The sequence below is a fragment of the Pogonomyrmex barbatus genome, unplaced genomic scaffold, assembly GCF_055798465.1.
Source record: "Pogonomyrmex barbatus isolate J1 unplaced genomic scaffold, ASM5579846v1 scaffold8, whole genome shotgun sequence".
NCBI classification, from domain to species: domain Eukaryota; kingdom Metazoa; phylum Arthropoda; class Insecta; order Hymenoptera; family Formicidae; genus Pogonomyrmex; species Pogonomyrmex barbatus.
Window position 1 is genome coordinate 2,181,070 of NW_028297182.1, and position 15,026 is coordinate 2,196,095.

Below are 15,026 nucleotides of genomic sequence, written 5' to 3' on the forward strand. Positions count from 1 at the left end.
GCGTTCTTTATTCCCACTGATTCCGATACGATCCGGCAAATTGACAGATTACGATAACAATCCTTACATGCATTTGCCGGAAATGAGTCTTCTTCTAAACATACACTTGTGAAAATTGAGCTTAATTCAAATCTAGATCACATCGTGCAGGACCGAGGGGTGGAAAAAATACATCGATCGATTCCAGATGATCTCGAGTGTCGAAGAGTGCCTTTCTTATATTGTTCAGCAGGCGGGACCGTTCCGAACGGTTTCTCTCCCCCCCCCCCCCCGATATGGAGGGCGGCCCACCATCTTTGTATAAAGGCAGCTAAACTCCTAAAATCAACCCCTAATGAAATTAACGATCGCCACGTTGCTCGTAGTTGCCCGGGGGGCCCAGGTGGATCCCCGCCTGGCGGAAGAACCCTCTCGGCGCAGAGCCCCTTCACGGCCGAAAAGTCACACCCCAGTCACACCAGCTAACCAATCAAGGTCGAGAAGTAAGCGAAGTCGTTGGATACGCGTCGATTGGTTAAGTTTCCGGCGCGTTGATTGCCCAGGAAATTATTGTGCGTATCCAGGACGCACGTGTTAAGCGCCCCGGTTACGCGCTCAAGGCTATTCGCAGATGGAGATATTTCGTACAACGTCAGTCACGTATGGCGGCGATAATTGTTTCACGATGACGCGCGTGCTGCCTTCGAGCTTTGTTCGGGATACAGGCCCTTCGGAGTCGTCGTTTTGTCGTACGAAAAAAATAAATGACACGCATCATCGACGTACGGGTCGACGTAGAGATCGTGAGTCCAAGTAAAATGTAATTTCGTTCAAAACTGCTGGACGCAGCGCGATAAATGCACTCGTAACGTCACACATGAGATTTATAAACATTACGCAGGACGATTGTTGTTGTCTTTACCAAGATATGAAATATTTTTCAAGTCACGATTCATAAGGCCTGGATCGGCCTTAGATGTATTTTTCGTTTTCGTACGAAAGGTACAAAATAGAACGGAAGTCAGACGTTATTTGTTGACCCAAGGAGAACTTTTTTTTTTTTTTTTTTCATGAAAATTACGCAAGAGCCTCGGTCCAGTCTCGATGACGAGGTCATCGATGAGACCTGGGATCTGCAGGCTCGACGGGCGCAGCACCTGTTTGCAAAATCCACGCGGATGCAATAATTGCGCATCGCTCGTCGGTACCTCGAGTGAGCGCCGCGGCTATATCAATTGATTGTGTGATCGATACATCGGCGTAATAATCGACATTATATAATCACGTCATAAATCATACGTAGGTGCGCGAGAGTGTGCCTCTCGTTAAAATCGTCATGGGACGCGGCGGGACGGCACTGCACTTCGCTCGCTCACGAAATGATTTCTCTAAACAGCCCGCGGCTGTGGATAATAGCGGAGTCGACCAGGTCGACACCGGCGAGAGTTTCTTTTCTCGAATTTTACGAGGTGGATGAATTAACGACGGCGCGCTTATTTGTCTCCTCCGGCTCTTTTGCGTTTCGTCGCGACGGCGCACGTTCGCTCTCCTCTTTCTCCCCTTTTCGACCCCGCACGGATATTCAATCCGACGGATATTCATCTCTCTTTGTTTTCTCTCGCTTTACCTAACGGCTTCAAAATTAAAGCTGCGAATTTGACCGAAAGTAACGATTACAGCCACGATGCGATAATTTTGGTGGAACGGTATATATTTTCTTTTCAGAATATTAGAATATGAGACATAAATAATAACACATGGCACAATTTCGCTTGACTTTTAATGTCGTAATTAAGATTCTTTCGATCATTTATTTCTTTATACGTGCTCTCGCAGGTTAGATAATAACGCGAGGAATGTTCTTGATTGCTTTGACACGCGCGATCCGGTATTCTTCTTGATACGCTGGAATTTTTAATTAAGATGGTTGGTTTTTAATTGGATAGATCTTTACGTTCGGCTCAATCGCTATTCATACGGATGTTAAAGAGAGGATTCACTGTATAATGCATGAATACGAAATGCATCTTGAGCAATTGCTGTAGGAACGGGGAATTGCAATTAATGAGGCAGGAAAGAGGGAAGGAAGAAATGATCGTTTTTATATAATATTAATGAATCCTGGCGTTGCGCGTGACATGCGCCAATTTTAATACGTATTATCTGCAAGTCATGAACATATATCAATTTGCTATCTGTACATCTAAATGAACATTTCAAGCTACGTCATTGCTCAATCATCGAGCGTGTACATTGATTCTAGAGATATTTCGTCAGTCCGTTTCCTAATTGACATACTTTTCGCATTTGTCGTATTCCTTTTAATTTGGAAAGAGTACGTGAAGCAGGTAGCTTTCTCGTCATTAATATTCTAACATAATTTATTATCAATCAGTCAATAATATCGCTGTTAACGTTCATAATGTATTAATAATGTCGTTATTTCTCCAACGGTTAAAAGTAACATTTGTACATTTGTACGACATTATATAAGCGGTCGTTATGTTATTAGATAATGTTATTAATTCGATTTAAATAGCTCTCGATATAATGAGCCGACTATAATCAGAAATTATATGTCGGTTGTACAGCTTCTCATCGAAAACCTTGAATCCGTGTTATTATCCACACGAATTTTTTTAATATGCCATCGTAAGATTTCCTTTCTTTCGTCGACGTAATGACACGCTACTAATAATATAATGTCAAATTTATTTTTAAGGGCAGTGAAAAGAAGAATTTATCATAGTAATTCTTGATTCTCCAAATCGATCGAATAACGCCGCAAACATTATTATCGCTTTTAAAGCTCTCGTGTACTCGTCTCTTGTACATTGTTCGTCGATGATCCTTTTGTAATAATAGAAACTACTATTGTCCGAAAAATTAGAGTTAGACGATGAATGATCAATGGACCACGAGAGGATCTCGAGAGATGTATGTCTCGCTCTGTCTGGAGAAACATACCAGCGGAACGAACCTAAGAGAAAGAGAACAGAGAAAGTAACTAAGGATCAAAAGAGATGTTCTCGTTTCTTGTTTCTCTCCCGTTTATTTTTTTAATCCACGATTTTATAATGAAAGGCTCATATGACCGCACGTTGCTTCCGCCCATTCATCGATTCAGCTACCGATTAAATTGGAGCACACCTGTTTTATCTCACCGTATCATTACACTATTATCTCGTTATCTCTTTTAATCGAATTCAGTTAAAATACTACGTTAGTAAATGTCCAATCTTCAGCTTCATCCTCAAACAATTGAATCAACTACCCATGCGCCTTTCGGATATTTCATTCAAAATATTCAACTGTATTTTATCACTTCTTTTGACAAACAAAGATTTAAAGTAAAAATATTAGAAAAACGATTCTTTTATCGGGCTTCTTTTTAAAGCTGCAAATGAGAAAACACAACAAGGATTTTTCTATGAAGTTGTTTCAAGACGCGATAAAAATTATATATGTGTATTCTCGACATCGTATTCGTTAATAACGCAACTGTGGAAAAATAGATTCGTCATTGTCTATTTTTACGGCACGCTCGACAACGGTAGCCATGCAATATCTGCGCGATGTCTTAATGGGCTCTGGATGCGACTTTAATGACGGTATTGTGCTCAGATTTTATTAATTTTGACGTGACGTATCCGAAGACATTATTTCCCTGACTTATCTCTCGACCGGATATGCAATCAGCATTTATCGCGTGTCTACGTGTCTAGTAAGTTTCTCACGACCGCTGGTTTTCCGAGAAAATCCCGAGGGAACGCGTGCACGTCCACCCGTGGAACTGTCGCGTTCCGCCGTCGTCGCGGTTGCTTCGTTGACGGCGGCCCCAACGTGTTTCGGCCCTCGCGCCGCCGTAACCTCCTCTCGATCGCTGCCGTTGGAATGAAAATTACACCGGCCCGACCTGTAATCGCTTATTAGCCGCGTCGAGGATACGCCTGTGGAACGACGCCGCGCGAGTCGCGCCGCGTATCCATACGCGTTCGTTGCCGGACCGCGCTCTCTTCTTCAGGCGCTGAAAATAACGGTTCGTCTATCGGAGTAGAAACGCGGCGAAATCGTTCAGAGGCGAGCGCAATACTCGCTCGGTTAGATGACTGGACATAAACATCTAGATCATGACGCGATCCGATATCAAGAAGAAGTTACCTTGTCAATGTCACTCACTCGAAAGTGACGAATTTCACGAAGCGGAGAATAAACAGAGAAAGAGAGAGAGAGAGAGAGAGAGAGAGAGAGAGAGAGAGAAGGAAAAAAGTGATTTATAATAAATGCGGCACGTTGTCAGCCGTCACTTTTACCCCTCAGATTTGCGTCGCTACGTTTCCGCGTATATATATTCCCCGCGCGGACGATTAATTTTCTCGTTGGCTATATCGCGGAGTCGCGCGGTTGTTGTGACTCCTCGTAACGCGAAAGAAAAATCCCAATGGGAATGAGATAAGGGAGAAGGCAATCGACGGCGGTCGGCTGAATGGTGGACGCGAGCGGAGAACAGAGCGGGTACTCTTAGCGAGCGAGCGAATCTCCGCCTTCGGATCGTCTCGGGCCATTGTTGCTCATGATCTATCTCGTTAGACATTCTATGAACCGCGGCTCTATGACAGGGGAATACCTGGCCGCGATCAGAAACCGGCCGGCGCGTTGTGCAACGCCGTTGTGCGGACTGTAAGTTTGCGTTACTTAACCGCCGACTGAGATCTCTCTCTTTGATCGAACCGAGTCTCGCTCGCGAGCGGCCAACAAATCTAATCTCGCGAATATCGCATCTTTTGTCAGGATCGCCGACGCATTACATTTATCTTCGATGTTTCCTCCCCCTCCCCCCTGTTTTTTCCTCCCTTTCACAGACGGTTCTCTTATTTATTATCGTGATTGTCGATTTTAGCGAATAATTTGCAGATCTCGATCGTCATTTTTTTTTTTTCCTTTTTTTTTCAACTTTTCGATCGGCCGTGAAATGTATCTCACCCGTGAAAGTCCAGGATGAATGTTTCAAATAGATTTTTAAGTTTTCTAATCGGACTTTTAGAGTAAAGCCACCCGGTGTATTACGCGGTGTACTGACGCAACGATATCATCTCGACGTTTCCATTCAGCCGCATTTCCAAACGAACAACGCGTCTATTAGCCAACAAATCCCCCCCCCCTCCCCCCGTGAACTAAATCATACAAATGGACGCACATTTATCGTCCTGTCGGACGACGAAACCTTTCCGCACCGATTTCACCTTGCGGATCGTATTTATCTTATTTAACAAGATTCCCCCTACTCTCGTTGGCTATAAAATAGAAACGGCCGGCGCGAGTCTCTGCCGCCGAGAGAAAAAGAAGGGGAGAGAAAGAGAAGAGAGGCGCTCGGCTTGACGGCTAAGGGACCGCTTATTGTCATCACCTTTGACTCTCGACAATGTTGGCGCACTTAGAGACGGTTGTAAAGTTGCAATATGTTGTTTCCAACGTTAGTGCCTAGCGCGCGACAGCGCGCTCTGCCTTTTACGGCGAACCTACCTGTCGGGCTGTTGCTGCTCGGCAGCCAACGGCGACGAGATGAGCAGCCGATCATCGCGCGGCTGCGCATCGATTTATCACTTTTCCGTGCTATTGACTTCGAAGTGGAATTTAATTAAGCCGCCCACGGCTCAACAACACTCGCGGATGATGGTTTTACGAGTTCGCTCGTCGATGAGCGTACACCTGCGGTCGCGCCGCGTTTCTCAATACCCTATCGCGTATTTGCGAGGCGACTCCTAATTAGGATTAAATAGAAAACGATTATGCAAATTTGATTCGCTCACCGTGGTCCCGCACACGTTACATCGCCCAGGCGTGTTACGCCTCATTACATTCGCGAATTGGAACTACAAATAAATCTCTCTTTACCTCTTTTCTCTCTTTATCTCGCTCGCGCCGTTTACTCGCTCGTTTGAAATTGTCATTCTCATCCGTCGCGATAAGATACACGTTATATTAGAATTTTCGTGTGACGCTGTTAGAACTTATAATAGTCTCAATTATCGTCTAATAAGGATGACTGACAACCATACTAAGCGTGCTTAAGAATCATATGTTATAAATGTGTAATATCATCCGTTACTGAGCGATTGGAATTTTTTTCTAACAATATTGTTTAATTAGCTTAATGTATATATATATATATATATATATATATATATATAAAACCTGTTTTTAATGATATGTGAGACGTACCAGATCATATCTGATTATTTGAAAATTACTTAATATTTATAATTCTGGCACGGAAACTCCCGTTTAAGTAGACACGTGTGTAGCATCCTGAGGCGAGGGGAATGAATACGTAAATAGTGAATTATTCTGTAATACGTAATAATTGAAAGTAATAGTTGGGAAAAACAAGTGTTGTATTCCAGCGTCGACTGGCGAATTTAATGATGGCACACACAATGAGACATAGCAATCTTCGATCGTTTATCGAGAGTGATAGAACGATAATTTGACCTGCGAAAATTACAAGGTGGATCACGCACTACGTTATTTGAGTAATTTCATAACATACACAAAACTACTAAACTCTAAAACTAATTACAAGCGCAATGTTTTCTTAGAATGCAAATGTTTATCTATTTATCTATTAAAGCTAACTTACTTTCTTATCTAATAATTTTACTAAATTATTATTCGGAATCCGTACACGCAGGTTTACTTCAAAACTACTACACATATCATTCAGATAGGATTAAATCTTTCACGTACGAAGCACATTTTACGTCCAACCTTTTCAATATTACTCGAGATAGAAAAATTAGAATTTTAAAAGAAAAGTCGTCTCGTCAATCATCTCTGCCGTTTCAAGCGACATAAGGGACATTTACCAACTACCCATAAATACAATTATGGGTTTAAAGCGGCGGTTTTATCTTTGCGATATATCCATCCGTAACTTTCTTAATATTTCTCCGAATAAAAAAGTCCGGTAATTATTTTTAAAATAAATATGGAAATGCGACGCAAGGAAAAATTCTCGTTCCGCTTGCATTCCGCTTGCTCGACGCGCGTCTCGCGCGCGGTCTCCGAGGCAGGAGGAAAGTATTGTGAGTAACCGAGTCCACTCGCGGGTTTCTTCGCAAATATTTCTCGGAAACAGACGCGCAAGAACGCAAAGACGTAAGAACGTAAAGTGCTTCCTGTGTCACGGTCGCGCCGTGATTCAGGCCGCCGTGTAATCGAGAGAATCCAGACCGGCATAAACGACCGGCGAACGACATATACAAGCTGCGTTTTACGCAGATGGCAAAGCACTCGGGAGCATTATTATGGATCCTGGCGTTGTGCGCACGAGTAATATCGCCGATCTGCAATTATTAATCGAGATACAAACCGCGCGACGTTCGCGTTTCGCGCGATGCATCGCGCTTAGCGCGTTGACAAATTATCCAGCGTTATCCTCCTCCTGAGAGCCGCTATCTAAGAGTCTGAGATATGGCGACAAGCAATTCCGACGAGAAAAATCCCACGAGCGCGTATCAAACGTGTCGCTTGCGAACGAAGGGAAGGAGAAGCGGAGCGACATGCGTTTCGCGATTGTTATCTCGATAACTCGCGCGCTCGCGGATGCAGCCCGCCGTTGAATCGCAATTCAAAATTAATCCTCCGCCGAGAGGATGCTGCTTTCCAACGTTCGCGGGATCTACTCTCGGGACGGAGGAGGAGAGGGTACGTTTCGTTCGCATTAAACCGCCGTTACACATTACGTAAGAATATGTATTCGAGATAAGCCGAGTGTGCGACAAGTGTGAGATCAATTGTGTGAGATTTATCGCGGGCGAGCCTCGTAATAAAATCTTTGCGAGTCCGCTCGCTCCTCCGCGCCATCGGTTATCGAATTATTCGACATGGGAGCGAGTAATTAACCGGCGATGGAGAGACCCGATAGCGCGGTGGTTGTCCGTCCGATGAGTGAGACGCTTTCGCAATTCGTACGGCGAAAGGTTACGGCAGCTCAACGATAATTATACGCTTTGCACTATAGACGCCGACCTCACGGGGAATAAAATAAGCGGCGATGCCTGAGCTATCCTCATTAAATAAATTAATAATACGCTCGTAAACCGTTACTGGAAACTCGAGATAAGTGTACGAGATAGCAACATCGGACGGTTAGAAATGCTCGCAGCAATTAGGCGTCTCTAAATGATGTTCTCTAACGACACGTACGTGCCGCCGTTGGTACTTGACGAACTGAATCGCGCGACTGTCTTCCTTCGGAAACTGCGTTAATTTCGCGATAGATCCGCGAGATTTCAATTAGACGCGACCGACCGGATTTGTTGCCCCGCATTTATGCGAATTTATCATCCCTTCGATCCTTCTTTATATTGAAAAAATAATTATTGATGAGATATTTCAATACATAATTAAAAGTGAGTAGTAAATAATAATAATAATAATAATAATAATAATAATAATAATAATAATAATAATAATATGTATGTGAAATAATAATTTCATGTATATATGTGTACGTACGCGTGAGAAAAAAAATACAAAAAAAAAAAACTGTCCCACAAGACATTTTCATTGAGCAAAGAGCAAAATTGCATTCGCGATCAGCTGAACTGCTCAAGATGCAAGAATAACATACCGTAATAATAAAATTGAATAATACGCTCGAATTTTGAATAAACATTAACATTCCCCGCGAGTAACAATGCTGACGGCATTGTATTTCCGGCAAAAATAATCGGGCAATCAGACGAGAAAGATCAGAAGAGAAAGAGACATCACCGTTGCGAAGGGAGGGCGGGGTGGGAGGGGGAGGGAAAGGGAAGAGAGCATTAACGTCCCGTCGATATCCCTAAGTACCAAAGTATACGTTGAGATAAAAAAAAAAAAAAAAAAAAGAGGTACGATACCCGTCTTAACGTAACCCGTATAAAACCCGTACTTAACGTATCCGTTAATATCGGGCCCGGAGAAGAACGAGGAGGGACCGCGCGCGCTTGACGCGCGAGTCACGCGGAGATCGCCTTCCACCCGTCGTTCCTTCCTCTCTTCGTACCTTCCCTTCTTTTCTCCGACATCATTTCGACGTTACCGAATTGTCCGACTAACGCTGCCAGGACCGTTACGCGCCCGTTGCCCCCCTCCCCCCCCCTCTCTCTCTCTCTCTCTCTCTCTCTCTCTCTCTCTCTCGTTCGCTCGCTCGCTCTCGCTCTTCCTCTCGAACATTATAATTTATAAAGCGGCACGACAAGCCGATCCATTTGGTGCGCGCACAGAAATTGATTATCCATTTGACCCGCCGGATCGAGACATCGACTGGGGATCGATACTGGCAGTCATAGATAATGCCGACAACTTGTTTATTTTCTCCCCTTTGCTCGCCCGCGACGACGTTTCGCCACGGCGACGGCGTCTTCCGTGCTCGAATACGAAACGACGTCTGTATTCTCGGGCGATCCGTGTGATACCTCAGTGGTGGCAATCGCCATTTACGATTCGACGAGTAACGAGACGAACGACGACGAGCGCGACCGCGGGTCGGGAGCGACGCGGAGAGCGGGAACGGTACGTCACGCAAAAATGCCGTGAGATATCTATCGGTTAGATTTATAGAGCCGTCCTCGTGTATCTGTCATAACACGCTGACATTAACGGAATGACGGTGCATTTAGTCGAGGCCCCGGCGATGTATCAAGCGAAACACAGCTTAGTTAGTTAGTTGATATTAAGACAATAAATATTCCACGGTGAATTTCTCCGCTCGCAGGCGGGACTTTACTTTTTGTTTTATTTATGTCATTTAAGTTATATATCGCGCTGCATTCCTCGTACGGCGTTCAACGGGGAGTTTCCTTTAAAACGGCTGTTCTTTCTCAGGATTCACGGAGAGTGGCGTTCTTTTCTTGATTAGCGAAAGACAAAGGGGGGGTTAAATTTCTTGCGAAATATCTCTCGTGATTCTCTCGTGACTAACGTAATATTTCGATTGCAAGAAACGTAAAATTTCGATTGCAAGATACATCCCTCGTGCGTCGGCGAAGATGAAGAGCTCCGCCGAGATATAAGTTGACCATCTCTTTGCCGTGTAATAACGCGCTTTGTCCGGGCCCCAAGGCACGATATTAAGCATTCCAGGGCAACGATGCAATAATGCGGGGCTATCCGTTGCATAGGAGCTAAAACAGGAATGGTACGAGCGAATTTAAAATATTCGCCGAAGATATTGCCCTGATCACGGTTACGCACGCAAATATATATACATACACATATACATGCAGAGAGAGAGAGAGAGAGAGAGAGAGAGAGAGAGAGAGAGAGAGAGAGAGAGAGAGAGAGAGAAGGCTGCACATAATTTCGGATCTTTGGTTCCGATATTCCTTGCTTCACCGAGTCGCGAATCTCTCACTTTGACCTATGAGAATGGACTTTACGGCAGTCTTAATTGGATTATTGCATTCCTTTGTTCGCTGAACGAAATTGATTATTATCGTTCTGTCGACGAAAATGAAAACTGCGGAGTTCGGGATAACGCGGGAAATCTTGCGAAATATACGCGACATCGATCGGCATATCGCCTCGTAAGAATTTACTTCTCGCACTAACAAACTTCGTTATTAATAACATTCACAGTTTAGATACTCGTTAGGCGGAAAAGTTGGACTGGCTTGATAACGTCTGGAAATTTTTCCTCATTAAATTTATTAAGTCACTTCATTACACGATTACTTAACAACGATTACTCAACGATGTAACGGGAAGTAACGGTCGTATCAGATGTGTAAGTTGAAAATCTACCGATGCGTACTTACGAATGATACCAAGATGTTCATTCATTTACCGAGATACTTTGCAACATTGCGAATTATATATATATTTGCAATATACTCAGTTAGTATATATTAACTATCTATTAGGTAGATAATTAATAGAGTATACGAAAAGTAGCTTGTCGACATTTTATCTTCATTATGAGCCAATCAATTAAATATTTAATATATGTTTAATTTAAATATTTTATATATGTTATCTGCAATTTTATCACTGTTTATTAATGAGTTTCTCTTGTTCATTAATAATTCCTTATTTTCTATTCTATTTTTATTTTCCGTAAACATATCCATATTTGCAATACTCCTATATATACAGGGTGTTTCGTAAGTCGAGATCAATCACTCGGAAGATGAATGGGGATCCAAAAATCAAAAGAAAAAAAAAGTTGATACGAACATAGGTCCGAAAATGCGTTGTTTTCGAGTTATTGTCATTTTTAGGTTACGAAATTTGAAATTGCTTTCGAATTTTTTTTTTATCAAAATTAAAAAAAGAGATAATCTTTATGAGTTTTATAACATAATTAAAGTCAAATAAAAGCAGCCTATAAAGTTTTATTTAACTTTAATTATGTTACAAAACTCATAAAGGCCATTTTTTTCTTTCAATTTTGACAAAAGAGTTCGAAAGCAAAGCAATTTGAAATTTCAACATAAAAATGGCGAAAAATCGAAAAAAACGTATTTCCCGATCTATGTTCATATCAACTTTTTTTGTTTTTGAGTCTCTAATCACCTCTCGAGCGGTTGACCACCACTTTTGAGACACCCCGAGTATATATTCAATGGTTCCTGATACTTTTGACAGAGTCCTTGACAGACTCTTTGACAGAGTCTGGAGACAATTCTAAGGAATATATTCTAATTTTGCAGATATGAAACCTTCGGACAGGAGCGAGAAGGCTATGTTGACCGGAAACGCGCAACCGTCGGACGTATTCTGTTCGGTCCCAGGACGATTATCGTTACTAAGCAGCACCAGCAAGTACAAAGTTACGGTAGCGGAGGTACAAAGACGATTATCGCCACCGGAATGTTTGAACGCGAGTCTTCTCGGTGGCGTGTTACGAAGGTAAGAAATTAATTTAACGGCAATTTCAGGCAAATGAATCTCACGCGCACAAATAAATACAGTTATATTGATTGTTCCCCGTCGCGTCGTCTCGCGATAAATCCAGAAGAGATTCGCAGATGCAATAATTCTCTCGTCTCTCTCTCTCTCTCTCTCTCTCTCTCTCTCTCTCCCTCCCCCTCCCCCCTTTTCCTCGCGGGCAGAGTTCTCCGAGCACAGAGAGAAAGACAGAAAACGAGCGGTTCATTCATCCGTTTTTAATCACGCACACTTTGGACCCTCGGGCTCTCGGCAGCCCATAAACAAACCGTTAGGGTAATTTGCCATTACACTCGAAGAATTAAATGTCATTTCCGTGAGAATACGCGCGGCAGAAATATCAAAGACTGCCCTCGTACGGAGCGCCATTGTTCGATACGAAGTCGATACGTAAACATCACGAAATCATAGAAGGAGCGCTATTTGACTAATTAAAGAAAATTCCGAGCCAGATTGAAGTCAGATCAAAGAATTAGCGAACATGAGAGAAATATTTGCAAGACGTCCAATTTACATATATCGACACGGATCTCTCGCTGCGATTCGCTCACGTTTGTGTATCCTCTCTAGGCCGCACTATGTCGCGCACGCGGAATGAAAATGGGACTCGATCTCGTGATCTCTCATGAATATTCCGCCCGTCGGGGCGAAAAACGGGATAATAACGAGCGCGGCATATCGGCTCCTTTCTACGGAGGCGCGCATTGAAGACGCGACAATCCGCGATCCCGGATATATCGCGGCCTGTCACGGCACCGCGCGTCGCGGTCGTAAGAAATGAAATACGAAAACACACGGCACGGTTGCATTAACCGCACGACATTTCCGGCCGCGCGTATCGGGGTAATCGTAATATAACTGACGGGGCGCGCGATCGGGACAATGCGTGCGCGCGCGCGCGCGCGCGCACGTAAAACGCTCACGACGTGCACGTTGTTACACGCGGCTTTATCCGCGGGACTAATTAATAAACCCGCGCGCGTCCAAGCTCATCCGGCCCTCTTGTGCCCAACCAAGCACAGACAGCCACCTGATTTATAGACCGCTCCTCATGGGAGAGGCACCCCTCCTTTATCTGATTCGCCGTTTTATCCCGCTGGAGCACTGCTCATTGCGCAATGCTTTATCATCAAAGGCGTGGATAAATCGCCGTGCACAAGCGGTCAGATACACTTCCACGCACTCTGTACATACGACTTTTTCATACGCCCAGTCCTTCTTCTTCTCTCGCAACAGGCATTATGAAAATTACCGTTGAAACATCGCGAATTCACGCGCGCCTGCTTCTCCCCTGCCTCCCCTCCCCCCCCCCCTCCCTTCTCTCGCTCCACTATTTTGCGATCCTCTGGAAAAATTCGCAATATATCACAAGCAAACTCGCGAGAGATTCGATAAATTCGCTTTGTTACACAGTGCCTTAATCTGACGTGAAAGATATTTGAACAAAACAATAGCGAACGGTAACATTTTCCTACTATAACCCTACATAAGAAGTTTACACGAGATCGCAGGACAAAAAAAAAAGGAAGCTCATGAGCCGACGGCGGTTTCGTCGAGCCCGGACTAATTCTATTCGTCGCGGGATACATCCCTCGAGAAGAGAACGCGTCATTTCCGCGCGCGGTGAAAGAAAAAAAATTGTCGTTCGACAATTGTCGTGCGCGTCTTCTTCGCGTATCGGCGATTCGGAGCGTGGCGAATCCCTCGCGCATAATAATCGCGTATCGCTAAATAAAACCGGGCCGATCCATCCCGCCGATGCAAATGAGACATTAATAATCCGCACGGCTGCGAGTGTCAAATCCTCGGCCAGTGCGAGAGCGAGCGCGCCTCGGGGCGAGCGCGCGGCATCTCGCACCGGCCGCGACGTTATAATTCATCCGTTCGCATAGCGATCTGGCCGATAATTACACGCGCGCCGGGCCGAGGCACTCGTACAGCCGTAGATTCCCCCCTGCCCCCTCACCCCTCTCTCTCTCTCTCTCTCTCTCTTTCTCTCCTCCGTACTCTCCTTTTGTCTCTCCCACCTCGTTCGCGGCGACTCGCGTCCACGAGGGTCCGGGACCTCGTCGCGCTCATAATACGCCGCGAGAGATCATCTCGCCGCGAAAAGATCGATCGCGCCGTTATTGCTCGCGAATCTACCTACGCGTGTATGTATGTATGTGTGTACGAGGCGCTTTTGTCGGAGATATATTTCGCGCCTTCCGTTTTGTTCTCGCACCGACCGATTTTCGATCGCTCTGAGCGCCGTTTCGCAATGCGCGCGCGCGCTTTCTCAGCGCGCTCTATTTATTTTCGTTTGGTTGTACGTATAGGCACCAACTTGCTCTCCATGAATTACAACTACGAACAAGTGTCGGCATCCCATTATGCCGATTGGCGTAACATCTACTAGGAAATGTTCGCGATTGCAAGATTCGCCGAAGCGAGCCGATTGGCTCCTTTGTGAAGAGGCAAGATGGATAAACATAAAACAGAAGTAGATAAATATGAGTTACAAGATAAATGGCAAGCAAAAAAAAAAAACTTGTCGGAATAACTCGATGAAATAATAACGTATTTAAATGGTATTATGTGCCATCACTTGAATATTTTTTGTGAGTCATTATTAGTTAAAAAGTATAGATGTTTCAAGGATGCATTCTAATTTTTTTTATATTTAAAATGTTCTGAAATGCGCAATTTCTCGAATGTCAACGTGGAATGGCCTATTAGGTTTTTATCTCGTATGAAATTTATATTCTTTTTTAGCAAAACTCTCATCTGTTCCATAAATGTCAGACTTGGCGACTAGTTGCTTAGAAGAAATACATAATAAAGAAAAAGCGCATATATCGCATATAAAGTTGTCGATTAAACTCAAGAATAAAATAAACTGACAGAAGTTTTGTCGATCTAGAATTTATTTCTTTATTTTTCTGTATCGCGATATATTTAAATTAGATAAAATGCGTATACTGATTATTATGTAAGCTACAGTTATGCTAATACTGCTAGTTACTCAGTTATGTTATACTATAATTAAGTTTCACTTTTATAAGAAAAAAATGACGATGACAAAGAATCTATCGCGTATTCTTCCGGCGTGATTCTCATTAAATCTGATT

General features: G+C 43.7%; 2 protein-coding genes across 13 annotated transcripts in view; one reads left to right on the top strand and one right to left on the bottom strand.

Moving 5' to 3' along the window:
* The window catches only part of TfAP-2 (transcription factor AP-2), a 215,358-nt gene that overhangs the window by 180,719 nt on the left and 19,613 nt on the right, over nucleotides 1–15,026 (top strand). For all 12 annotated transcript variants that reach the window (XM_089084290.1, XM_089084292.1, XM_089084288.1 and 9 more), the window contains one exon: nucleotides 11,679–11,877. In XM_089084290.1, coding sequence (XP_088940416.1) covers nucleotides 11,679–11,877 — 199 coding nt within the window. The remainder of the gene's footprint in view (nucleotides 1–11,678; nucleotides 11,878–15,026) is intronic.
* LOC105425976 (KH domain-containing, RNA-binding, signal transduction-associated protein 2) overlaps nucleotides 1–15,026 on the bottom strand; it is a 45,194-nt gene that overhangs the window by 3,498 nt on the left and 26,670 nt on the right. The gene's annotated exons all lie outside the window — the stretch shown is intronic.